Source organism: Megalobrama amblycephala, linkage group LG13 (genome assembly GCF_018812025.1).
Source record: "Megalobrama amblycephala isolate DHTTF-2021 linkage group LG13, ASM1881202v1, whole genome shotgun sequence".
In the NCBI taxonomy this organism is placed as follows: Eukaryota; Metazoa; Chordata; class Actinopteri; order Cypriniformes; family Xenocyprididae; genus Megalobrama; species Megalobrama amblycephala.
Window position 1 is genome coordinate 21,519,499 of NC_063056.1, and position 25,229 is coordinate 21,544,727.

General features: G+C 37.5%; 2 protein-coding genes across 4 annotated transcripts in view; one reads left to right on the plus strand and one right to left on the minus strand.

The window, feature by feature from the left end:
• Window positions 1–19,375, plus strand: part of cep162 (centrosomal protein 162) — a 35,742-nt gene extending 16,367 nt beyond the window's left edge. For 2 of the 3 annotated variants that reach the window (XM_048153052.1, XM_048153053.1), the window contains exons 11-26: window positions 1,373–1,454; window positions 1,534–1,774; window positions 2,004–2,223; window positions 2,626–2,774; window positions 2,853–3,041; window positions 5,990–6,127; window positions 6,617–6,729; window positions 6,845–6,950; window positions 7,049–7,175; window positions 7,263–7,531; window positions 8,057–8,305; window positions 10,372–11,018; window positions 13,478–13,619; window positions 13,836–13,934; window positions 14,025–14,159; window positions 19,022–19,375. In XM_048153052.1, coding sequence (XP_048009009.1) covers window positions 1,373–1,454; window positions 1,534–1,774; window positions 2,004–2,223; window positions 2,626–2,774; window positions 2,853–3,041; window positions 5,990–6,127; window positions 6,617–6,729; window positions 6,845–6,950; window positions 7,049–7,175; window positions 7,263–7,531; window positions 8,057–8,305; window positions 10,372–11,018; window positions 13,478–13,619; window positions 13,836–13,934; window positions 14,025–14,159; window positions 19,022–19,246 — 3,131 coding nt within the window. In that variant the 3' untranslated portion in view covers window positions 19,247–19,375. Of the gene's footprint in view, window positions 1–1,372; window positions 1,455–1,533; window positions 1,775–2,003; window positions 2,224–2,625; window positions 2,775–2,852; window positions 3,042–5,989; window positions 6,128–6,616; window positions 6,730–6,844; window positions 6,951–7,048; window positions 7,176–7,262; window positions 7,532–8,056; window positions 8,306–10,371; window positions 11,019–13,477; window positions 13,620–13,835; window positions 13,935–14,024; window positions 14,160–19,011 lie in introns of all 3 variants that reach the window. The other variant, XM_048153054.1, reaches the window with a different exon arrangement.
• Window positions 19,376–20,475: 1,100 nt separating this feature from the next.
• mrap2a (melanocortin 2 receptor accessory protein 2a) lies at window positions 20,476–23,517 on the minus strand. The gene is made up of 3 exons (XM_048153055.1): window positions 23,108–23,517; window positions 22,646–22,745; window positions 20,476–21,626 (listed from the first exon to the last, which is right to left on the minus strand). Exons 1-3 carry the CDS (start codon window positions 23,223–23,225, stop codon window positions 21,191–21,193), a joined length of 654 nt encoding a protein of 217 aa, XP_048009012.1. The 5' UTR covers window positions 23,226–23,517; the 3' UTR covers window positions 20,476–21,190.
• Between the last annotated feature and the right edge of the window lie 1,712 nt (window positions 23,518–25,229).

Here is a 25,229-nt window from a genome sequence, read left to right on the forward strand (position 1 = left end):
AGCTGATCATAGCTGTACATGGTGGTTTTTATATCTTATCTCCATCAATATATCTCGTAGTAAAACTAATGCAAGGGCTAGAAATCATTTATCCTTTGCAGAAACATCCTGATCCTCTTGGAGAGCTCAGTTCATGGTTGCATAGCAACGACCGACGCCACGGGAGCGCAAGCGCTTTGGAAAGAAGGAGAAGCGGTGCGGCTGCGCCTTCCACGCGTTTTTAGACGCGATATGTGAACAGCCCCTATTCATAATAAAGTTCATGTTAAATTTAACATTTTTTTTTCAGTGACAGACAGCCCTATTCAACTGTTAATTTGAATACAGAAGGTTTTTATTAAACCTTGAAATGTGATCTTGTAGCTATGTACAACAAGGAAAATTATTGAAATTTGTTCATGTTTTTTTAATAAATCTTGTTTGAATTTCAGTTTCATTTTGTTCAAAATATCGTGATACGTATCGTATCGTGAACTCCGTATCGAGATACGTACCGTATCGTGACCTGAGCATATCGTTACACCCCTATTAACGTTACTTACTTACAACTTTTTACTACCGTTCAAAAGTTTGGGGTCATTAAGATTTTTCAATGCTTTTATTATGCAAGGATATACAATATAACAAAAAAAATATTTAAAATAAATGCTGTTCTTTTGAATGTTTCCACAAAACTATTAAGCTGCACAACTATTTTCAACATTGATTATAACAATAAATCAGCATAATAGTATGATTTCTCAAGGATCATGTGACACTGAAGACTGAAGAGTAATGGCTGATAAAAATTCAGCTTTTCCATCACAGGAATAAATTACATTTTAAAATATATTAAAGTAGAAAACAGTTATTTTAAATTGTAATAATTTTTTTTTTTAATCGTTTTTGACAAAGAAATGTAGCCTTGCTGAGCATAAAACATTGAAAATCATTTAAAAAACCTTTGAACAGAATTGTATGTTTGAATAGATTTTTCATACTCTACAATATAATGCTGTGATGTCTGAAATCACCTTTTCCAGCTTACAAAACTGTTTTTCGTGTGTTTTTAATTTCCTTTTTTGACAGCACTAGGATGGATTTATGATATCCATTTATTGATTATGGGACAAAATTAGTTCATCCATACAATGACTCATGCTCAATTTGTTAGTTATTTAAGTTCAAGTGAATCACAATCAAAAGCTTGGTTTTAAATTTGCCATGGATGACAAACAAAATCTGTGATAATTGGCTTTGCATTTGCTGAGGAAGTCTGTATCTGATCACACCAATCCCTAAAACTCTAAATAAAGCTTATAACTGTAAATCGGCCAGTGTGACTCCAGCCTTAGTGAAATTTTGTCACCAGGGTCTCATTTATGTACTGTAGATTTACCCACTGCTGAGGAACTGATGCGGCCAATTGGACCAGACTCTGGTTTCACCCGTGGCTTCTCTCTCCAGCCTATAATGTGAGTTCACTTTTTGCCTTCAAACACTGAGTCATATATTCTCAGTATAGCAGCTTTAGATGAAATATTTGTCTTTCAGTGAGACTGTGCCTCAAGGCAGCGAAATTCATAGTCCATTAAGGATATGTTCAGATGAGAGCCCTTTCAGTTTCACTAATGAGGACTGTGGAGGGGGTAATACAGCTAGTCTTACAGGAGGGGAACATCCAGCCTCCCTTCAGTACACTCGGAAGAGCATCGCTGAGGAGATCAAACGGCTGATGCAGGAACAGGACAGCTCCTCTGTGGAACCTCCTCCTGTCAAACCAAAGAAACGCCAGGTCAGAGACTCTGCTATTATGAGTCATTTGCCTCATGAATTTCCTCTGTAAATTAGATCCTGTTATTTCTGGGGTTTTGAGAAATGAAAATCGAAAGAGAGAGGCACAGACTCTGCAAAGTAAATGAGGTATAATTTTTGTGGGTAACTACGTGCCTTCTTTATTCACATGGTGATGATAGTCAAATTTATGAAGATAATGATGGAATATTAACTTCTTTCTCTCTCAGGTTCCTTCTAGAACCAGTGCATTTGCATCTGCTTCCTCTAGAAAAACTCCTGTTCCATCAACAAGGGCCAAAAAACCTGAGAGCAGGCTGTTACCCAGAGGACCTGCACTTAGCAAAACCGGCCAAGCTGCCAAACCTCCGTCTCCACTAACACAGAGGAAAGCTCAGAACCAGACCCTAAAAACGACTCACGACCTCAGTCAAACACAAGCAGTCAAAGGTACCTGTACCTGGGTTAACCTCACCAAAACTGAAGCTATATTTTGCATTAAGAAAATTGAACTGATTTTCATTTATTTTTTTATTAACATTTATTTGATAAATTTTCATTATTTTCCTGAAATTATAACATTTTCATGACAGCTGACATGATTTAAATACTGTCTACTGTAATGCAAAAAGAACTTATCAAAATAAAGAAGACAACTATTGTGTTATTGGAGTTTTGTAATGTAATGAGAAATTAGGGGGATATGCAAAATCTTAATATAACACGTTATCTTTTTCTTGTAATTTTTTTTGGTAAAATATGATAACTATTCTTTGTAAATTCACAGCCATATTTGCATGCTTGAAAATAAATGGTCATCTGTCTTTCTTTACTGTTTTGCACCCCTTACAGGTTTAGACACAAGTTTAAGGCTAAGCAGTGAACTGGTGACATCCGTGCAGTCCTTTGCTACATTCTTACAGCATCAGGTAGAAGCCATCAGTCTGAAGGATAATGGCCATCTCCGAGCAGACAGGATCACACCCGAATCAGTGACAGGAGTGAGTTAACTGGGACTGAATCAGAGCATTGAATCAAATCCTCCAGCTCATTAACTGCCTGTTCTGTTTGTCTGTCAGCTTGAGGTGATGCAAGAGAATATGGATGGTGTTACGTCCTTTCAGCAGGAGCGCTCATCACTGGAGCGTTTCCGTCTTCAGCTCGCCCAAAAAGAGAGAGAGCTCCATCTGAGGGAAAACCAGTTACAAGAGGAGCACAAGCAAGAGCTGGCAGCACTCAGGCAGGAGAATTATGTGTTACAGAGCAAGGTAAGCTCTTGTGTAGTTGTATAGCTTAGATGATATTTTTAGAAATTTCTCATGGTTTGAGAGAATTCTGTACATCCATTGAAAGTCTGTTCACCCAAAACTGTGACGCTTCAAAACGTTCGTAAAGAGATTGTAAAATAAATCCATATGAATTGATCAGTTTAGTCAAAGAAACACAATTGCCTTATATGATGAGCAGATGTAATAGACTTTTTATTTTAGAAATAATTTAACAGAATCTTATTCACATATAAACATTGATTGCTCAGCAAATGTACATAGAGCACTCAGATTTGGTAAACAGAGACTCAAGCATGCCTAACTTTGTGCACAGTAACAAACCTCATTGTTTAAAGCAAGTAAATTTGAGTTTCCGTTAGCCATATTTGAGTGCTCTATGTATGTTAGCTGATCAATGTTTATATGTGAATAAAAGCCTGAATTAAATCTGTTTATTGTATAAAGTGATAGTGAGAAGAGTTGGATTAAACTGCTTGATTAATATGGATTGATTTATTTACTCTTTATAAACCTTTTGAACTGTCAGAGTTTTGGGTAAATAGACTTTTCTCTAAGATTTCACTAAAAAATATCTTAATTTGTGTTTCGAAGATGAGCAAAAGTCTTATGGGTTTGGAACAACATAAGAGTAATTGATGACAGGATTTTCATTTTTGTGTGACCTATCCTTTTAAAATCTACTCAAGTTCATCTATTTTCATGGCCTATTTAACCAGCCTTAAATCACATCGGAGCTTCTTGTTAAAGTTCAATAGAAAACCTTCTGCTGTCTGGTAGCTCTCCTTAAGTAGGGTATGTTTTGAAACATGCTGCATAAGTGCGTTTGGTAAAAAGGGTAGTCTGAACTTTCAGGTGAATGATAATGCAGTCAAAAACGTCTATAATGGCAGACATATATTTCAATGGCTGCTCTACCTATGTGCATACTGTAGATTTTACTTGTATGCCGTTTAAATACTCTTAGAGATGATGAGTTGTGCTTTTAGTACAGGTGCATTATGTAAGGTTTATTCAAGTTATTTGTTTTAATACCCTCAAAGATTTATTTAAAAAAAAAAAAAAAACTTTTTTAAAAGCAATGCTGTGATTCAATTTGGAAGTGCTTTTTTTGTACTGGCAAATAATTAGTCTCCTTTTTAAAACTCAACTTTTTAATAGGAAATGAATGTAAAACAGGGCACATTGGGGCATGCAACATTTTATCCCTTCTGGTGAAGTGTAAATATTGATTATTGACAGCAGATAACAGGAAGAAGTATCAATTAAATTTGAACTAATTATTACCATAGAATATTTCTCACCACATGACCGAGGCTGAATTTGTTTTCATGATTTATACACAGTGTTGCCATACAATGGCACCATAAACGTATTCCAAGGACAATTGACCATATGCATGGTTACTTCCTGGTTTTAGTTAAGCCAGCTTTGGCATTTCCGGTGATCTTGTAGCTGTCATTCTGTACTCGCTGTACTACGACACAAAAACATCAATGGATCAATGATTTTTTTAATGTTGTATTTATATTTTAATGTAGTTATCACACTTTGCCAATTTTACCACAATTTGCCAATAAACCAGTTTTATTGATTGCAGTAAAGGCAAAGCTAATGAGTACATTTGAATAAGAAATGTGATGTGATGACCAAAAACATTTTTTGTTTCAGTATGAATTACTCTCAAAATCTTATGAAAAACAATAACTTTTCTTGTGAATTAATTACACAGAAAGCAAGCACCACGCTAGCACCATGCTCTCCCTTTATAATCACAGAAGCTGTCAGTCAGTGCAGCGCAAGCTCAACGATTTTGGCACACTTGTGAAAACTACATTAACGTTAGGCCTAACTATTTAAGTGACTATATTCTGATTATAAACTAAGTATTACACTATTGATGCTGTTAAAGCTACCTCAGGACATTGAAGATACCGAATCACCAACAAGTGACATTTCACTAGACGTTTTCCAGCTGGCATTATATTATTGCGGAACTTCTTAAGAACGTTCCGTGCATATGGTCAGTTGACCTCGAGCATCCTGGGGTTAAGGGCACAATGAGGATGACTCCTTACAGGGTGCCCAGAGCCACTTAACTACACCATTAGACCTTTCTGAATTGTTGAATAACCACCTAATCATGACTATTACATCTAATCAGGCCTATTTAAAATAACCATCATTATGCACTTGAATTTCTAATTACATAATTGTAATTCAAAATAAAAGAACTTTGTACTTTGTGCTGCATTTAAGACCATGTATATGTCTTTCCATTTATATTTATGTATTTGGCAAATGCTTTTATGGAAAGCATCTTACATTTTCAGTAGGTATATTTTATTATTTCATACATTTCCTGTGAATCAAACCCACGACCTGGCTTTGCTAGTGCATCACTCTATTCTTTAAGTCCCCTTTCCAGTGTTGTAGTGTCTGAGAGAACAAGAAGATTTGTGTTCATTTTTACATTCACATAGTTGTTTTTGCCAGGTTACCAACTTCGAAGGAGACGATTGTTTCTTCACATTTGGAGTAAGCGGAACATTAAAAGACTTTTCCAACTTTCTTCCTTTGTGTGAAATAAACCTTACATTCTAACTGACATGAACAAAAAATACAATTAAATCATTAATCGTAGTTATTTTCATGACAATTACCTGCCATAGTGAAATCATTGCTTATGCAATTGTTACATAAAAAACAATTTAGCAATGTCACAAAAAGAAAAGCTTTAAATGGAAAAGCTACACCATTATAAAAAACGTAACTATTTACATACTACTGAAAAATGCATTTAAGTTAGTAGCATCAATATTTTGTTACCGCACCTAATAAACTGATCAGCCTTGGCATAAATTCTGAGCAAACTGTTCCATGTCGTTTATCAGAGTTAGGTTCTGACCTGTTACATGCTAATTCCATAGCTACACTGTGCCGAAGAGGCGAGTAACAAGCGAAAGTGGAGTTTTGGCGAAGCTTCGGACCCTGTGACTGAAGAGAAACTCAAGCTCATAGAGAAAGAGATGAAGGAACAGGAGACTCTGATTCAGGGTTACCATCATGTGAGTCTCTCTCCCTATCTTTGCTCATTTTCTGGCATATATTAGAATGAGCCATGTTGAAACATGGCTCACATGAATGTGCATTTATTATAATTAGGTTTTTTTTATCCCTTACCCTGTATCTCTTCTTATGGAGAGATCTTACAAATGTCAATGAATGAAACAACACAAGACTCTGTAGCCTCTCGTTTTTTAGATCATTATACACCATTTCAGCATAATGAGGTACATAATTAAACACAGTGCTTTAAAAATGACACCATTACCACTCAGAATTTAGAATAACCTTGGTAATTACTTCTCACATTTCCTGTAATTACAGAAGAACTCGTGGCCTTTCCAAAAACCAAATCCAATTAATTCTTATCTGGGACTATATTCAATATAATGCATCCACTGAATACATTTGCATTTTGGTCATTAGTATTCATATGCTACAAATAGGTTCAGAGCAAAATGTGTGGAACTTCTTTCTGATGGTTTTAACAGGAGAATGAGAAGCTATATCTGCAAATGAAAGCACTCCAAGCTCAAAGCAAACAAAGCGAGGAGGCTTTGTTCATGGAAAACCAGAGACTTCTCACTGAGCTTGCCCTCACCAGGTCAGTGCTCTAAAAGTGTGTCAGTAGTGTTATAATACATATCACAGCGGGTTTTCACTATTCATGCTGTTCTTTGCAGCAGCTGATATAAAAGCAATGAATATTCATTTCCCAGGGACCGATTGAACATGAACACCATTCAAAGAACCGTCGGAGGGAGAAGCATTGCTGACCAAAGCTTCAGCATTGCAGAGTTGACAAGTCAGGTACAAGCTGCACAGGTAAGAGAACTACATAATATCAACAGTATCAACATAATATCAAAGCCTACCTAGACAGCATTTTAGGTGCACTCGTGATGCAAAGTCTTTCTGTTTAGAAAAAGGAGGAACGACTGCAAGACGAGATCCACAGGTTAAAACAGGAGAAACAAGCCCTGCACGTAGACCTGGAGATGATGAGGAAAGAGCGAGACCTTGCCAGAGTTCAGGCTGTCTGTACTTCAGGTAAGAGCTTCAGATATGAAAATGTTATGGCGACAGTCTATTTTTGGTGATGTAATTATCATATTGACAGAAATAAGCATCTAACAGGTGATAAAGGTTTTGAGCTAAAGATGCTCCAGGAAAAACATCGGGAGGAGGTTGCAGATATGAAGAAGAGACTGCAGTGGTATGCCGAGAATCAGGAGCTTCTGGACAAAGATGCATCCAGACTCCGAGCCGCCACCGCTGAGACTCAAAGGCTCACTGAGCAGGTGGAAAAGCTAAAAATGGAGGTCAGCAGGAGGGCCAATGAGCAACAGAGAAAGGCAAAGGAAAGGGCGGGTGAAGCTAAAAGAATCCAGGACCTGGAACGACAGGTCAGACACAACTTTCTCCCTCTCCACATATTCTTGTTGCCTTGTTCTGCAGGTACATCTCATTCAGGGCACGTTCTTCTTTGTGCTCCACTTCCTGAGAGCTAGAATTATCCAACTGTGTCTGTGAGTAACAGACCATCTGTCTGGATAGTCAGTTTTCCAACTACCTTCTCCTTACCACCTCCTCTTCATGTTAAACTCATTTCTTTGACAGATATGCATCTGGTTAAGTAAATTAACAACTTTGTATGCATTTGGCCCAGTGGTTAGCGTACATTTTCTATTCGGTGTGAGCCATGTTGCTCATGTAGCTTTGAGTTTGGCTTGCAACATTTCACAAACCCTTAATAGTTTCCTGTCTCTGCTTCTGTATCTATCTAAAAATAAAGCAAAAAAATAATGTTATGATAATGATTTTGAGCTCCACTCCCGAGTATTTTGTAATATTTATTATTGGCTGCATCAGTAATAAAACTTCTTAGATTCTGTACCATCTATCACTCATGTTCCCATTTCCTCTCTCAGCTTAAACAGATGGAAGAGCTCTTGAAACGCAGGCATCCAAACTCCCTGCCCGCCCTGATTTTGGCTGCTGCATCTGCTGGCGCAGATGTTGATGGATTGGATGTCCATCCCCCAACTGCCCCTCAGTCCTCCCAGACAGCGGCTCTTCTGGAGAGACGTGTACATCGACTGGAGGCGGAGCTAGAGGGCCACGATGAAGCAGCCAAACGCAGTCTCCGAGCAATGGAACAACAATATCACAGAATCAAAGTACTCATTTCAGATTTAGTACTGAATATGTCACAGGGAATTTTGTGTAAAATAGGGGTGTAACAGTACATGTATTCGTCCCGAACCGTCACGGTACGGACATTACGGTTTGGTGCATACAGTTAGACGATGAATACAGCTAGTCACAGGCGATTCACACTCCAATCCAGAAGGGGGAGCGCGCAGTAATGCAATGCTGTTTGCTAACCGCCTCAACAGTAAAAAAGCAGAAGAACAGATGATCTATGCATAGATATGTTTACATGTAATCTCTCAACCAGTGTTTCAACCGCAGAAAGACATCAATAAAACAGCTTGAGAATAATATCTCACGTAGCATTACATTTACCTCAGGCAAGTCATTTAGTGTCCACAGCATGTTTTTTTTTTTTTTTTTTTTTTTTTGAGTGATGGTTATTATTTCTAAAAATTGTAACCTTTAATATTATAGTAATGTGCAAGAAAGGGCTCCCTGTATATAGTTTACAGCATTAGCTGAAATACATTTTTCTATTCTTAAGAAAATGTTAATTATAATTTAATTTATTTAAAGAGGGAGAGACATGATTTGTTCAATAAACCACTGTTTAATAAAAAAAAGAAGTAAAAAAGAAGAAATTTTATTTTTGGTTTTCTCCCGCCTGCTGTACCAAACCCGTACCAAACCATGACTTCAATACAGAGGTACGTTCAGAACCGTGATGTTTGTGTACTGTTACACCTCTAGTGTAAAAACATTGAACGTTAAATCTAATCTAAATTTGAGACTAGGTTACGAAATACGTTTGAGCTATTGGAACTTGGTAGCTCTGATCTCACTGACTGAAGTGCTGTGTGTCCTTAATTAGTATGGGAAAAAAGCAACTCAAACTACTTTTCTTTTTTCAAAGCATGTTATTTACCAGAGCCCACAGCTGGATCGATCTATTTCCAGAAAAACAAGTTTGCCAAGAAAATTAGGTTTCTATTTTAAGTCTTAAGTGCACAGAGCTTTTAATATGCTTTCAGAGTGGCAGCATTTCTCTCATTTCTAAACCCTTCTGTGTGCCCTCATGACTTGAATGTTAGAAATAGAAATAGAAATAGAAACTGAAGCAAAGTAAGGATGGGTGATGTATTGAAAATTCACTATATATTTGCTGATATACACAACCCTTAAAAAACCCTTGGGGTCAGTACGATTTTTTTAATATTTTGAAATGAACATCTTATTCTCACCAAGGCTGCATTTATTTGATCAAAATACAGTAAAAACAGTAATATTGTGAAATATTATTACAATTTAAAATTACTGTTTTCTTTTATAATGCATTTTAAATATGTAAATGTATTCCTGTGATGGCAAAGCTGAATTTTCAGCATCATTACTCCAGATCCTTCAGAAATCATTCTAATATGCTGATTTGGTGCTCAAGAAACATTTCATATTATTATCAATGCTGAAAACAGTTGTGCTCCTTAATATTTTTGTGGAAACTGTGATGCATGTTTTCAGGATTCCTTGATGAATAGAAAGTTCAAAAGAACAGCATTTATTTGAAATAGAAATCTTTTGTAACAATTATAAAAGTTTTACTGTTGCTTTTTTGCATCCTTGCTGAATATAATTATACATTTCTTGAAAAAATGTTCTGACCCCAAACTTTTGAATGGCAATGTAAAATAAAGCAATATTGTGAATGTGAATATTGTAATTGTTTTAATGCGTCTTTTATTAGTCCATTAATTTTGCTAAAGACTCTCAAGACTCATTAAGACTCTCAAGTCAGTAAGTTTGATTCATTATGATGAATCAGTTCATCAGGTGAATTGGTTCAAAACTCATTCAACTATATAAATATATATAATAATAATAATAATAATATACAAACAAATATAAAAATAATAAAAATGATTTATTAATTAAATATAATACACATTTTATTTTTGTTCTTATTCATTTTTTAAGCTATATTACCCAGCCCTGATGCAGTCATTTTTTAAAGAATGATATATTTAAATGCTATTTTGAGCCAGCTCAGTTAACAATGTTTGCATTTCATGTGTGTTCTTCTCTTCTTTTTCAGCTCCAATATGAACAGCAGATCACAGATCTGGAGCAGCGTTTGGCTGAAAAGAATCAGAACAATGAGGCCACCTCATCAGAATTGCCTGAATCACAAACTCAGAGGTTAAAGGTGGAGCTGGAGGAAGTGAAGATGGCCCATCAGAAGAAAGAGAGCACCCTCCAGGCAGAGGTGGCCTATCTGCAAGAACAGCTCCGCCAGGCCCAATCTCTGACGCAAACGGACAAGCCTGCCCGCAGCCCCTCACGCCACCAGCTCAATGCAGAGGCGGCACAAGCATCACGCATCGAGAGACTAACCCAGGAGCTGAGCTCAAAGAGCCGCACCATTCAGGAGCTGAGTCGCACTGTAGAACGTCTGCAGAGGGAGAGGAGAACCATGCTGTCGGGTCCTGGCTTCGATCGTGATGAGCCCAAGCGACATTTGGGTGCAGCCAAAGAGCCCAAAAAACCCACAGCTGAGACTTTCCCCCCTACCCAAGATGAGAAAGACTACCACCCCGGAGCGTTCTCGGGATCACACATCTCAGAGGTGCAACTGGAGAACGATAGTTTGAAGATGAGATTGGAACATCTAGAGATACAGAGAGATCAAGAGAAAGCTTCCTTGCAGGCTGCAGTCACACATGCACAGAATCAGCTCCTCAGGTAAAGTCTTTTGGAGTGGTTCAGTCAGTCAGCTTCTAAACAACAGATAAACAACAGTGGCCCTACTACATGAAGTGATACCATAAAGGTACAATCTGTAATATTTTTTTCCGATAGAGGTCTCTAGAAGCCTATTCAAAATAAAGGCGTAGTTTGATGACGCCAAGTTTTAGAGCGGAAACTTGGGACATGTGGTCTCCATCTCAACGGACGGTGCAAAAGAATAGGGATTGGAGTCGGGAAGAACTCATGTTCATGGATGCAATTATTAATGTTACTGTAGTATGAAGCAGAGCAGGACCGAGTGTTGTGGAGCTGAACGAGGCCGCTGGAGCGATTGATCAACACACGCCCCACGAGCAGCGGAACTTTTATTATGACACAGTCGCTGGCGCCGCTTCCGCTTTTCCGGTCATGAGTATGAGGTTTACGGGAGCTGTCCTTGTCGACAGAACCAGCGGCAGATGGTAAACAGTAATTATGTTCCATAAATAAGTTACACAATCCACCATAAAACGTGCAAGAAGTAAATAAGGAACTGCTTGAAGCAAGCTAGTGGTTTGCTGGACGCTAGACACTACTTCCACATTTGTCCACGACACTGTTGTCATGTGGTTTCTACGTCAGTAAAGGCGGTAACAAAGGGTAACTGACGTCATTGACAGGCGACTGCACTGCCCCGTGTCACTGTTTAGAATGGGAATTTTCTCATGATTTACAAGTAGTTGAAAACATTAGAGATATTGTTAGTAATCAGCTGGACAAAATATATAACACTAGCCTAGTGGTTTTTGGATATTTTACTGCGAATATCTTACAGATTGTACCTTTAAAACAGTCCTATAATTCTCTTCACATGATTGCCTGTCAAACCAACAATCGAAAGAAATGAGAAACTGTATTTTTCTTAATGAAAATGCAGGCCTCTGTAACGGTAATGAAAATTATTAATGACAATGAATTATTGAATTATTATAAAATGGTTAGTTCCTGTCCTTGATTCTGATTGGTCAATAGCTGTGCTTTATTCACGATAACCGTTTCACCCAACGGTTCTGTGTATCACTACACAACACCCTTAGAAACCACTCTTAGCAATGAAAACTGTATGTTCTCAATTGAAACTGTTCATTGAAGCTTACTGTATTAAGTAGAAGAGTATTGTGATCGAGTGAGCGAGTTTATTACCTGAATTCAGATTTAGCATTTTTCCTTCAGGTCAGTCCTATGTTCATAATAATTATCCTGTCCTTTTAACAGTTAGGGGTTTTTCCCGTGACTGACAGCGCTAGTCAAAGCATTTGTCAGTTGCGTCTTGTTCCGTGTTCACAACAATTCAGTCTTTTTTTTTAATGTATAAGTCTTCACTACTGACTGACACACTCATAAAGATAGTGTTTGTCACCATCTAATGGCGTAATAATGTAACGTCTCTTGCTGTTCATGGTCAGGGACTATTTTTTCTGGCGGAAGGAAGGCTTTAGTGAAAGTTTACTTACATGAAAGTTGCATTGATACATATTTTTGGTTTTAATAATTGTATTATGTGGTAACCATTTTATAAAAGCAATAAGGTACTCGAGGCCCCTTCAGCCGTGACTTATTCACGATACAGCACTAGCCTCGAGTACCTTATTGCTTACTTATGAATTATTATTATAATCAGCATCAATTAAATTCAGTACAAGAAGTGATCATGAGAAAATATATAATTTTCTATACTTTACAGTAAAATTGTTCTGTTTTGGAAACATATATATAGTTTTTGTAAAATTAACATACTATAATAAAAAATGTATGTAAAATAAAATAAAAACTGAAGAATTGTATTGCACTTTGGGATGTATAGCATTTAAATAATTTTCATTAACTCTTTTCCCGGCAGCGTTTTTTTAAAAAGTTGCCAGCCAGAGTCAGTATTTTTGATCAGCCCCCAGAATATTTTGTTTTATGAATATCTGAACATGCAATATATCAAAAGAAAGAACACAGCCTCTGCTTTTAAACAAAAAAGATGTAATTTAAACCCTTTATTTTAGCTTAATGCATTCTTTTTTTTAATCAACACTTGACTATAGGTAAGTTTCATTAAGCTGAGAAAATCGCGTTTTTGTCAAGACTACATCTGGATCAGATTCAGAACGATAATCAAAACATAGATGGAGTAGATGGAGTAGTCCTATACCTCGTCCTGGGTTGACATTTAATTTAGTAACATTAGGCAGTTCTATTGCTTGTTTCTGCTTCCCTTTCACCTGTGTTTTGATCCAGAGATTCTGTACTCTTTCAGAAGATGTGTAATAGCGCCCCCCTAATGTATAACAGCGAAAACAAGGATTGCCAGAAAATTATGTCAATGGCGGGGAAGCGTTGTGTCATAAATGGCGAGGAAAGAGTTAACATGATGATTCAGTGTAATCGTATGTTTATAACATTATCAAATATTACTGTTTTTTCAGGATTCAGGAGCAGAATGCTGAGCAACTCGCCTTGGTCAAGGCAGAGCATCAAAAAGAGATTGAACGCCTTCTAGCTTGCCATGCCCTTGAGCATTCCTCCTCCAAAGTGGCTGAACTCACCAATCAAGTGAACACACAAGAGGTTGGTTCTTAAACGAATTAATTTGTAGCTGTTTATGTCTCTCCAACATATCTATTTATATGACTGTGTGCATTTATTTGCTGCCAAGTGTTTCCTTGGCACTAGAAACACCAAGGTCATGGGAAGAAAATTCAATACTTTGCTTGCATTGTAAGTCATTTTGGATAAAAGCTTAATGTATTCTGGATTCTGGATTCATATAACTTTTCTATTTAGATCATAGTGCAGCATTTACAGGGGCAAATAAAGGAGCTCCAGGGAACCAAAGATGCTCTGGCTGTGTCTAAAATCAGAGAGGAGACCCTGCAGAATCAGGTAATGAATCAGTAATTCAGTTACCGTTCTTCTTTAAACACAGGTTTTTTAATTTTCTCTCCATATTTCCTGTTATGTGTACGTAAATAGCTATCAAAGCTTCTGGAAGAGCTGAAACAGGCCAAAGAAGCCCACAGTCCTGAACTAAGACACTTCACTAGCCTGGAGCAGAAGATTCAGTCCATGGAACTCCGCTACAATCAGCGTGAGAAACAGCTTCAGCAGGTAACACACTCACACACGCCTACACACACTATATACATACACCCTACCATTCAAAAGTTTTAAGTAGGGCTGTCAAGCAATTAAATTTTTTAATCTAATTAATTATTGATGTGCCGATTAATTAATCACACTTAAATTTGGCTGAGAAATAACCCCCAAAAGATCATTTAAAGTCATTATTTTGTTAAAGGTGCAATATGTAAGAATTTTGCAGTAAAATATCTAATAACCACTAGGCCAGTGTTATATATTTTGTTCACTTGAGTACTTACGATATCCCAAATGTTTCCAACTCTTTGTAAATCGTGAGAAAATTGCAATTTTAACCAAGGCTCCAGGACGTGTGAGGAGTCGCCTGTCAATTGCGTCATACCCGCGTTACCCTCGGTTTCTGGTTTTATTTTGTAGAAACCATGGAAACACTAAAGACACTTTAATATATTACATGTTTTAATAGACAAGGGAACATCTGTTTGGTTACATTTATAGACAGAAAACTAATTGCTGTTCTATATCGCTCAACACGTTTAGTCTTACTGTTTAAATCTAATTTTCTTGTACCATGCTTTACCATGCCTCAGAGAAAAACACTATTTTGTCAAGTGGCTAATATAGCATAATCAGATGCAGCTTTATTTTTAGTAACAGGAATACAGAATTTTCTCCATCATACAATACATTTTAAAATTAATTACATGCCATTTATCAACACAAGCCATCCAGCATTTAATATGATATTCTAAAATCGATCTATCTTACTGCTGTCTATCTTACGAGTCTCTCACAGCAGCTGCCAAGCGAACAAACAGAGTAACGTTATAACATAATTTTCAACACACTCAAATGTATCTAATATGATAAACAGAGCTGTGTTACTTCATACTCATGACCTGCGTTACTTCATACTTTCAGACAAATTTGTTGAATAAAGTCTTTATTTTTGTTTTGTTTTTGCACACAAAAAGTATTCCCATTGCTTCATAAGATTAAGATTGAACCACTGTAGTCATGTTGGCGGTTTTAACAATGTCTTTAGTACCTCTCTGGACCTCAAAAGGTGCAATGTCATTGCTGCCTATGTGTGGCTCAGATACCAGACCTGCCAACATGTACGCATTTTGCGTACCAGGTACGCATTTTGACCTCAAAGTACGCTGGTACGATTTGTCACTCTATACTACGCAAAAACCCGGTGACTCCTCTGTGCACGACTAGTACTCAAATCCAGCAAAAGAGTTCGACCAATCAGCGCTGGGTTTATTTCCCCAAATAGCAAGCGGGGATGATTGACAAATGCGTACGGCCTATCAATAAAAAGAGACTGCAAATCGACAGCAACACAAAATCACGCTCAATCCCTCCTTCCACTCCCGCCGTCTCAGTGACTGAATTCTCAAGCGAGGACAGCACACTCACGGTTTTTTAACTTCTTAAGGTAAACGGGTATAAAATGCACAGGTAATGTTGAACAACAAATCTAAATAAAATTGAAATCGCTGATTATGAAAATGTTGTGATGTGTGACTGACTGACAAGCGCGAGTCTGGAGAAACAGGGGTTTATTTATTTATTCTCAGTGTTCAGAAACGTATAGCCTACATGTGTTGCATTATTGTGTTATTACTAACTAAAGTAACTCATTATGTTACATAGCCTACTTATTTTGTATGAAAACTAGCACATTAGTTACTTATGCATTTAAAATGACCGCTGTTTCAATGCTGCTCGCGAGCCCTCTCTCATAAACACAAACGCGCGCGAACACAGAGAGGTAAAATGAAAATTGCCGTGCTTGGTTTAAAATTTGTTCTTGCTTGTGTTATTTTTTGTCAGAAAACATTTTGAATTATCCATCCGTGTTTTTAATATTCGGTAAATGACGGACGCTTTAGTTAACACAACCCCTCGTTATATGTCGAACTAACTTCTTGATATTCTTGAATACTCGATTCGTTTGCTCTTATTGGTCCTTTCTATTCATTGTCAACTGTTTTCTATCAATATGTTTGTATTGGCTTACCTTTATTCAGCGGATGTTTGTCTTGTTTATAATTCAAAGACAGCACGCTACAAATAGAAACCCTTTTTTTTCTTTGGGATTTAGTATCATATTTGGATATTGTAATAATAAATTAAGTATTTGAAATGAATCACATGTAAACTCAATGTTTACTGTTTTCTAAGGGTTTCTTAATTGTAGACTAGTTTTCATTACAAAACCTGTAGCCTATAAACGACTCAACTGTCAGGTTAGTTGTAGGCCTATGTAAATATAGCCTTCTTGAAATTGCAAACAAAAAATTTTAGTCCATATTAAATATATGAATGTGATTTACTTGTGGTTGTCAGTTTGTATAAGAACACATTATGCAATGCAAGATTAATCATGTATTAAAAAAATGCTTTTGAGCAGGTGTAGTAAAATTTTTAATTGTGTCAAATTAAAAAAAACTTTAACAGTCAAAATTAGATTAACAAAGATGGGTGTGTGTGCTTTGTGTATTGTATTCTCAAAAATGTAAAAAATTACAAACGCCCGACCCCCCCCCCCCCCACCCCCGTCCCGTCCCGTCCCGTCACACTGGTACTCAAAACATTTTTCCAAGGTTGGCAGGTCTGAGATCTTAATTTGTGTTCCGAAGAAGAACAAAGGTCTTGCAGGTTTGGGATGACATGAGGGTGAGTAATTAATGACAGGAATTTCATTTATGGGTAAACTAACCCTTTAAGTGATTCTCTAAATAAGAAACTAAAACTGCCAGTAGGTGGCGGCGTCTAAATGAGTAAGTCATTGAGTTATTCATTCATTCGATTAGTTTAAACTGTTGATTCATTCAGTAATGAAATAAATTGCTCTCTTTATGAATGAGTCATTGAATAATTTTTCACCCGATTGATTCGCTCAAAACGCGGATTCATTGTGTTGTTCGGAGATGCACAACAGTTCTACTTTGGCTTTACAGGTAATATTATCGTTGGAAAAATTGAGCAAAAACAGTCAATGTTGTGTCTAAAATAGAACACAGTATTAACTTCTTATTTATTGAACTTATGTAAAATCAATAGGCCTATCACATTTGCACTTGTGCTATTCAGGATAAAAACAGCACTCGTGTGATATTGCTTAACTATATCATATGATATAAATATGAGACAAAAACTCATACAGGGGTGTTTTTGCCCTGATTCATGTCACCAGTCAACTGTGAAATGTAAGATGACCTACGTAGGGCTGGGGTGAGAGGCAGGTGCATTAATTGCGTTAAATCATTTTATTCACATTATTTTTCCATAACTAATTAATTAACGGGTTAAATCAACAGCTCTAGTTTTAAGCTTTAAAGAAATTAATACTTTTATTCTGCAAATACCCATTAAATGATCAAATGTGACAGTAAAGACATTTTTAATGTTACAAAAGATTTCTGTTTCAAATAAATGCTGTTATTTTGAGCTTTCTATTCATCAAAGAAACCTGGAAAAAAATTTACACTATATTGCCAAAAGTATCGGGACACCCCTCCAAATCATTGAATTCAGGTGTTCCAAACACTTCCATGGCCACAGGTGTATAAAATCAAGCAACTAGGCATGCAGACTGCTTCTACAAACATTTGTGAAAGAATGGGTCGCTCTCAGGAGCTCAGTGAATTCAAGCGTGGTACCGTGATAGGTTGCCACCTGTGCAACAAGTCCATTTGTGAAATTTCCTCACTACTAAATATTCCACGGTCAACTGTTAGTGGTATCATAACAAAGTGAAAGCAATTGGGAACAACAGCAACTCAGCCACGAATTGTAGGCCACGTAAAATCACAGATCGGGGTCAGCGCATGCTGAGGCGCACAGTGCGCAGAAGTCACCAACTTTCTGCAGAGTCAATATAGCCACAGACCTCCAGACTTCCTGTGGCCTTCAGATTAGCTCAAGAACAATGCGTAGAGAGCTTCATGGAATGGGTTTCCATGGCCGAGCAGCTGCATCCAAGCCTTACATCACCAAGTGCAATGCAAAGCGTCGGATGCAGTGGTGTAAAGCACAGCGCCACTGGACTCTAGAGACTTCTCTGGAGTGACGGATCACGCGTCTGGCAATCCGATGGATGAGTCTGGGTTTGGCGGTTTCCAGGAGAACGGTACTTATCTGACTGCATTGTGCCGAATGTAAAGTTTGGTGGAGGGGGGATTATGGGGTGGGTTTTTTTTTTAGGGGTTGGGCTTAGCCCCTTAGTTCCAGTGAAAGGAACTCTTAATGCTTCAGCATACCAAGACATTTTGCACAAAGCAAGGTCCATAACGATATGGATGAGCAAGTTTGGTGCTGAGGAACTTGACTGGCCTGCACAGAGTCCTGACCTCAACCCGATAGAACACCTTTGGGATGAATTAGAGCGGAGACTGTGAGCCAGGTCTTCTCGTCTAACATCAGTGCCTGACCTCACAAATGCGCTTCTAGAAGAATGGTCAAAAATTCCCATAAACACACTCATAAACTTTGTGGAAAGCCTTCCCAGAAGAGTTGAGGCTGTTATAGCTGCAAAGGGTGGGCCAACTCCAATTAAACCCTACAGATTAAGAATGGGATGTCATTAAAGTTCATGTGCACGTAAAGGCAGGCGTCCCAAAACTTTTGGCAATATAGTGTATCACAAAAATATTACCCTAAACTTTTGAAAGGTAGTGTACTAACATGTTTACTAACTTGCAGTTTGACACATACAAAGAGAAAACAACCAGCGCATGTCTGTTTTTCTGTTGCTGTACAGTATATAGTTGTTCATAATGGATCTCAGCAGCAGTCTGCTGATTGACAACCTCTGCACTATAATGTGATAAAGTACACTGATGTTAAGTGTGTTGCAGGTGATTGCAGACACACGGCGGGTGGTGGAACAGGAGCAGCAGGGTGAAGTGGAGCGCTGGAGGAGACTCGCTCACAGCAGGGCTAAAGAGCTGGATGCCTTCAGACTGGAGCTGGACTCTATACTGGACGTGCTCCGAGAACTTCAGAGACAGGGTGTAGTCATCCCCCTCCCCGAACACACCACCTCCTCCACCCCCCACACATACCTGCCCCTCCAATCCTGAGCTGCCTTTGCAACACTTTTTTGTAAAGATTATTTATTGTCAAGGAACATGCTGGGTATGTAACATGTTAGTAATTGTAGCATAAATCCAAATGTTTTTTGTATTAAAGTTAATTATTATGTGCACAAATATTTGTTCTGTTTTGCTGCTCTGTTGTTTTTACAACATCCAACATTGAGCAGAATCCAAAACCCCTGAACAAACAGCAGTTGTTGATACACCACCCACATAAGAGTTATAAAAATGCGCATCTCAAAAGCTTAACATAAAAGTACGTTTACACAACAAATATTGCAGGCGTCACGATTTATTACTCGCCTTAGAGCTGGCCTCAGAGGACATGGTCTGAATGCTAATGAACTACTAAAAGAACATAAATCACGTAAGTGACTGGAGATGGAGCTGCTGCATTGTGTGATGATTATTAAGAGCTGATCAGCATGCAGAACTGTTTATAAACACCAAGGGTCCTGACAAAAATATAATTTAATTGGGCACATAGGATACATTTGTGGAGAGGCCATGAAGTCTAAAGAAATTTAAACGAGAAATAGATTTGCATAATCACAAAAAAAGACAGTTTAGTAATGAGTCAAAATAAATGCAAGTACTGATAACCTAAGCTTCAGCTAGTGTCACTTATGATCTTTGTTCAAAGCTCTCCTTAGCTGTCACCTGTCTAAATTATGAATTGTTTGTCTGCAAGTTTGAATGTTTAATAATGTCACTCTGTAGATCTGGAGTCATTTCTATTAGAATTTTTCCTCAGGCAAAGTTTTCATCAGTGCTCGTTTTTATATTTGTTAATGATATACTGTAGTAATAATAATAATAATAATAATAATAATAATAATAATAATAATATGGGTTTTTAAAGGTTAAAACATTGTAAGTTATCCCATAATTCTACACTATAATCTACAACAGTATTTTCAGCTAAATTTTACACTTTTCATCACATGACTATTCTCAGTAGTTGCCAGGACATTACTATGTGGTTGCTATGGTTTCTGAGTGGTTGCTAGGTAGCAACTTTTTAACCCAAATCAAAAAATGTCTTCATTCTCTATATATGATCCTTCAATGTATATATGGTCTATTTTCACCTGTTTTATCATCATCTGAAAATCGCCAGGTTAAAAAAGTAATAACACAAGCTGAATGATTCATTCATGTTTGGTCTTAAGGTTAGGGATTTGTTTGCGTCAGTCAGTATCACCACAGGAAACTTTGCTCTGAATTTTATTGGCATATAGGTGTTCAATAAAACAAGAGACAGAACTGAAGTATTGAATTGCTCCAGCAGCTCAGGCAGCTGTATTCAGACAATTACAGAGAGTTAGTATGCAAGTATACTGCAGATATTCTGCAGAAAGCCAGTGATTCAGCTGACAGGTGCTGATAGCGAGCTATTTTCTACTCAGGCATTTGCTCACACAACAAACCCAGAGAACCAGGCAGTGCGATCCCAAATTGCTGCAATTTTGTCATTAGGCTACACAAGTACAATGCTGCATCAACGTCTTCCTACTGCACATAAAGAGATTTTTTGAAATAATGCTGATAATAGGAATGAAGTATGAACCAATAAGGCATTGCAATCTGCTGGAATGTCTTCCTACAACCAGAAAACCTGTTTTCTTTAAATATCACTTCATATCTAATCATAGGCTCCCCAACAGTCTTTGAACATGCTGTCGAGAGCACATTCGCAAAGTCCCATTCGTGCCATTCAATCTTTTTCATCTTTTAGGCTGATGCCGTGCCTCACTGTAGACCCCAGATGTCAGAAAATAGTTCAGCCTTAAATCTCACTCTTCAAAAGCTCCACTTTTGAAGTGAAACCCATCACTCTCCACTTTCAGAGATAATAGACTGAGTTGAGGAGAGTGATGGAGCCATAATGAGTAACTAAAGGCATCTAACCATCTTCAAACTGGTGGTTTAGTCAATGATGTGATGGGTGCAGCGCGGACGGGCCTCCTCCATTATGATCGGTGGATCGCCCAATAGTAAATCTTCGTCTCCAAGTGCGGAGCTCAATTCTGAGTTCACAAAGTTGGGGATATTGAAATGCACCAGGAGCGCCGCCTCTCGTTCCTCCCTGGTCTCCATACCCATGCTTTGGACGACAAGGCCGACCGCTTCCACCTGTCCTCTTGAGTTGCCGCTGCCCGTACGTCCGTGGGCGGCACCGCCAGCGTTGCTCGTTGCCCGGCCTCCATCTCGCTCTTCTTCATTAATATAACAGTGAAAAAGAGACCGGGACTCCTCCAGCAATGGGCGGGAGAGACCCGTTCGGGTGTCCGCCTCACGTTGGCGCCCCAGACCCTCGGCGCAACTGGTGAGACGCATCCGTTTCTCGTAAGGCTCCGCGGCCCTGTGGGATTGAGAGGAATATTGAACTCAAAGCTTCATCAGCAAAGTTTAAAGAGCTTCATTTCCCTTTTCTAATATAGAGGTGGAATGAGCAATGGTGCTTCTGGAGTGTGGGCGTACCCTCATCTTATATTCAATAATCCGTGTGTGTGTGCGCATTTTCCTCTTTTCAATGATCTGGAGTGTAAGAGGTTTCTGCTGGGCTGTGTTAATGGATGACTCACATCTATAGAGCAGTTTAATTAAAAGAGGTCTAAACAGACTCTCAGTCTGACCCCTGAGCTTCCTCACTGCTCCATTAGACCAGAGGATGGGGGACTAATAGTGCTTTACTATTATAATCAAGTGTAATTATATGCAATAAACAATAAATGCCTGCAAAAGTATTTGTCCAATATATTTGAGTGTAAAAAGAGGGCATTATTGGACATTAATTTGCTTTTAAATGAATTCTGGTTATCTACCAGAACACCGACAGAGATAATTGTTGTTTATGTATGTGCATGCATATGGGTGCATTTGTGCACATTAATAAACATGAGCATGCACCGATGGAAGAATAGATTGGATTAAAATGGCATGAAATAAAATGGCTGTATGTTTGAGTTAATCGAGGATAAAGTTGCCAGACTTCATGCTAATTGGGCCAAGGTTGGAGATCGTTGTTGGTTTAATCAAAGTTTTCTGAAAAGATTCTTTGTTGGTCTAAAGGAGTGCAACATCGGAGACACTGACCTAGCAGAGAGCTAATGAGAGTGAGGGAGGCCGCAAACACACACACAGCTCTCTGAAGCAAAGGATAATGAGGCAGCTAGGTGGCCAAAGCCCAGGCAGCGGGAAACAGAAAAACCATGCTGAAATGCTGACTCGCTCTAGTACGTCGTGCTTGTGGTGCAGATGTGAGAGAGATGATTCCACTGGGAATTTGTACTGCCTTGACATTTGTTTGTTCTGTTCTGTCCTTGCCACAGCTGATTCACAAAGCTTGTATTTCACAGTTTAGTGTTTAAAAATACTTACTCTGGGTGTGGGGCTCCTGTTTTGGTCAGAAGAGTCAGAACAAAAAACATAAATATGACAAAAACTGCAAGACCCACCCAGAAGCCAATCACAATGGAATCTGCAGGAGGAAACAAAGCTGAGTGATGTAAAAATGCAAAGGAAATGCTAAAATTTGTCATTAATACAAAAAACAATATAATAATAAATAAAATTTTATTTATATATATATATATATATATATATATATATATATATATATATATATATATATATATATATATATATATATATGTTATATTAACATTACATTATTTTATGTCTATCACTGTATGCTGGAAAAACTTTTGTTATACATTATTTGCATTATTTTTGTTTCTAAGCATAGCCTATATCTTATCCTTGTGTCATAGTTAACAAAAAGATGACAAAAAACAGGATAAAACACATCAAGCTATAATGGACTTAGACAAACAGACTTACATCGATGTGCTTTGAGTCCTTCAAAAGACACGGGCTCTTCGTCGTCGTAGTATTCGTAGCTCCATTCATAATTATGATTTGGCATACTAGTACTGTTTAAAAACTGGAACCTCGGCATCCTAAATCACAGGTCAGAACTGATAATAACAGCTCTTTGGGAACGAAACATTACAGTTCCTCACAGCAGTCAGTGTGCGGTCCACGCGAGCGCAGCAATTATCTATTGCATCCAGAGCTGAGAACAAAACCAGCTGCTTTAACACCGATACTGACAATGAGTTCATCCTTATCCTGCGAACCTCTCGCGTCTCCGTGCTCCAAGACGAAAATGAGGTATAGGTGGGCGTTCTGTAAGTATCACCCCTATTCGTGAGGTCTACTGTGGTCTCGAGAGAATCTACTGAATATATTATGAGATCACGCATTTCTCTCATCCATGAGCTCGCGTGTGAATGGAGAGATTTCACGCGCCTCGGGGGGCATCCGAGAGCGGTTATTTCTTTCTTTCTTTCTTTCTTTGTAGTCACATACCTTGGTCTTTTTAACGATAAATTTTTCTTTTTTGAGTGCTTCGGCAACCATTTTTAAAGGAATACAAAACAAATCATGCAACAAGAAAAAGGAAAAGCTAATATAAATATCAAATCAGTGTTTTGGGCAACATAAACTACAGATTAATTAATAAATTACAGGGCTCGACAATAAGGATTGCCCGATGGCCCGGGGCCAGTGTGAACGACGCTCAGGGCAGTTGATGGAACTGTCACTTGCCCGATCGAGCCAGTGCTGTATATTTAATAAATAATGCTGTATATATCGTTATATATCGTCTGTGATATCGTAGTTCTTGATATTACACGAAGAGCGCATCCAAATTAAGCATGATTAAAAATGTGATATTGATTTTATACAGTGTAGCCTACAGTTTATTAAACAAGTAGTTTATATTAAATGACTTACATTTTAGAAACCAAATCGCTTGTTTCGCTCTATTTCACCAACGAAAATAGTTCCAAACAAAGTGCACAGCATTGTTTTGCGTGCCTGAGCAACACTTCCTGAATGAATCAGCCGTTTGAATGAATCGGTTGAATCTCAATGACTCGCTCATTAACAGTGATTCGCTGCCACCTACTGGCGGGTTTAATTTCACATTTAAAGTATCTTTTCATTTTATAAATAATTTCAAATAACAGTATTTAACGTTTTATATTTTCAACCTTTCAAAACATTATTTATGCTTCTGTAACTGTTCTTGACTGATAAACTTTAATAAAGTTTAATCTATAATTATAGAGTTTTACATTATATTACATTTTCTGTACCTGAAATTCTCATAACCTGAAAAGCACCGTTTATTTCATTTATGTTTATTCTGTTGTATTTATTTGTGCTATTACTTGTAATTTGATTATTTGTTCCTATTTTATCACTTATTGTTTACTTGTCTAACAATATTTAAAATTTAATTGAGTTAATCTAGTACATTTTGGTGTCATAACCTTATTTATTAAGGTTACATGTATCAAAAACAACAACTAGGCTTATTTTATAGGCCCATTTTCTTTTCTTTTACTTTATTTTTTTATTTTTTATTCTGTTTTATTTGTGGGACCGGTGAAATTTTTTGAAATTTTTGAGATTTTGGCAGGGCAAGTAAAAATTTGAACCACAGGCCCGAACGGGCATAAAATTACAGCATTTAAAAATAAAGGTTCCAAAAGAAAGTTTTCACTATGATGCCATAGTAGAACCATATTTGGTTCCCCAAGGAACCTTTCATTGGACAGTTGCAAAAAGAACCATATTTTAATATATACATATAAATATACATAACATTTAACATATAAAGTACCTTTTGTTAATTCAAAAGGTTCCGTGGATGTTAAAGGTTCTTCACAGAAACATCAGGCTAATGACAAGTTCCAGCTGTTAGTATTTAAACCTTTTAAACACTAGTTTATACTGTAGTGGTTAATACAAGACATTCATTAAACACAACCTCCATTTCATCATGTCTGTCATTTGAGTGATGTGCTGTTCATGGATCAATTATTGATTGAAAATGCAAGGTGACCCTGTTTTATGTTGCTGAGACAAGAACATAGAGAATACTGCACCC

Bases quoted from the DNA above. Each gene is read 5' to 3' on its own strand.
- mrap2a (XM_048153055.1), bottom strand. From the start codon at position 23,225: ATGCCGAGGTTCCAGTTTTTAAACAGTACTAGTATGCCAAATCATAAT. The intron at 22,746-23,107 runs GTAAGTCTGTTT...TTCCTCCTGCAG, and splicing joins AGGACTCAAAGCACATCGAT to ATTCCATTGTGATTGGCTTC. The intron at 21,627-22,645 runs GTAAGTATTTTT...TCAATCCCACAG, and splicing joins ACAGGAGCCCCACACCCAGA to GGCCGCGGAGCCTTACGAGA.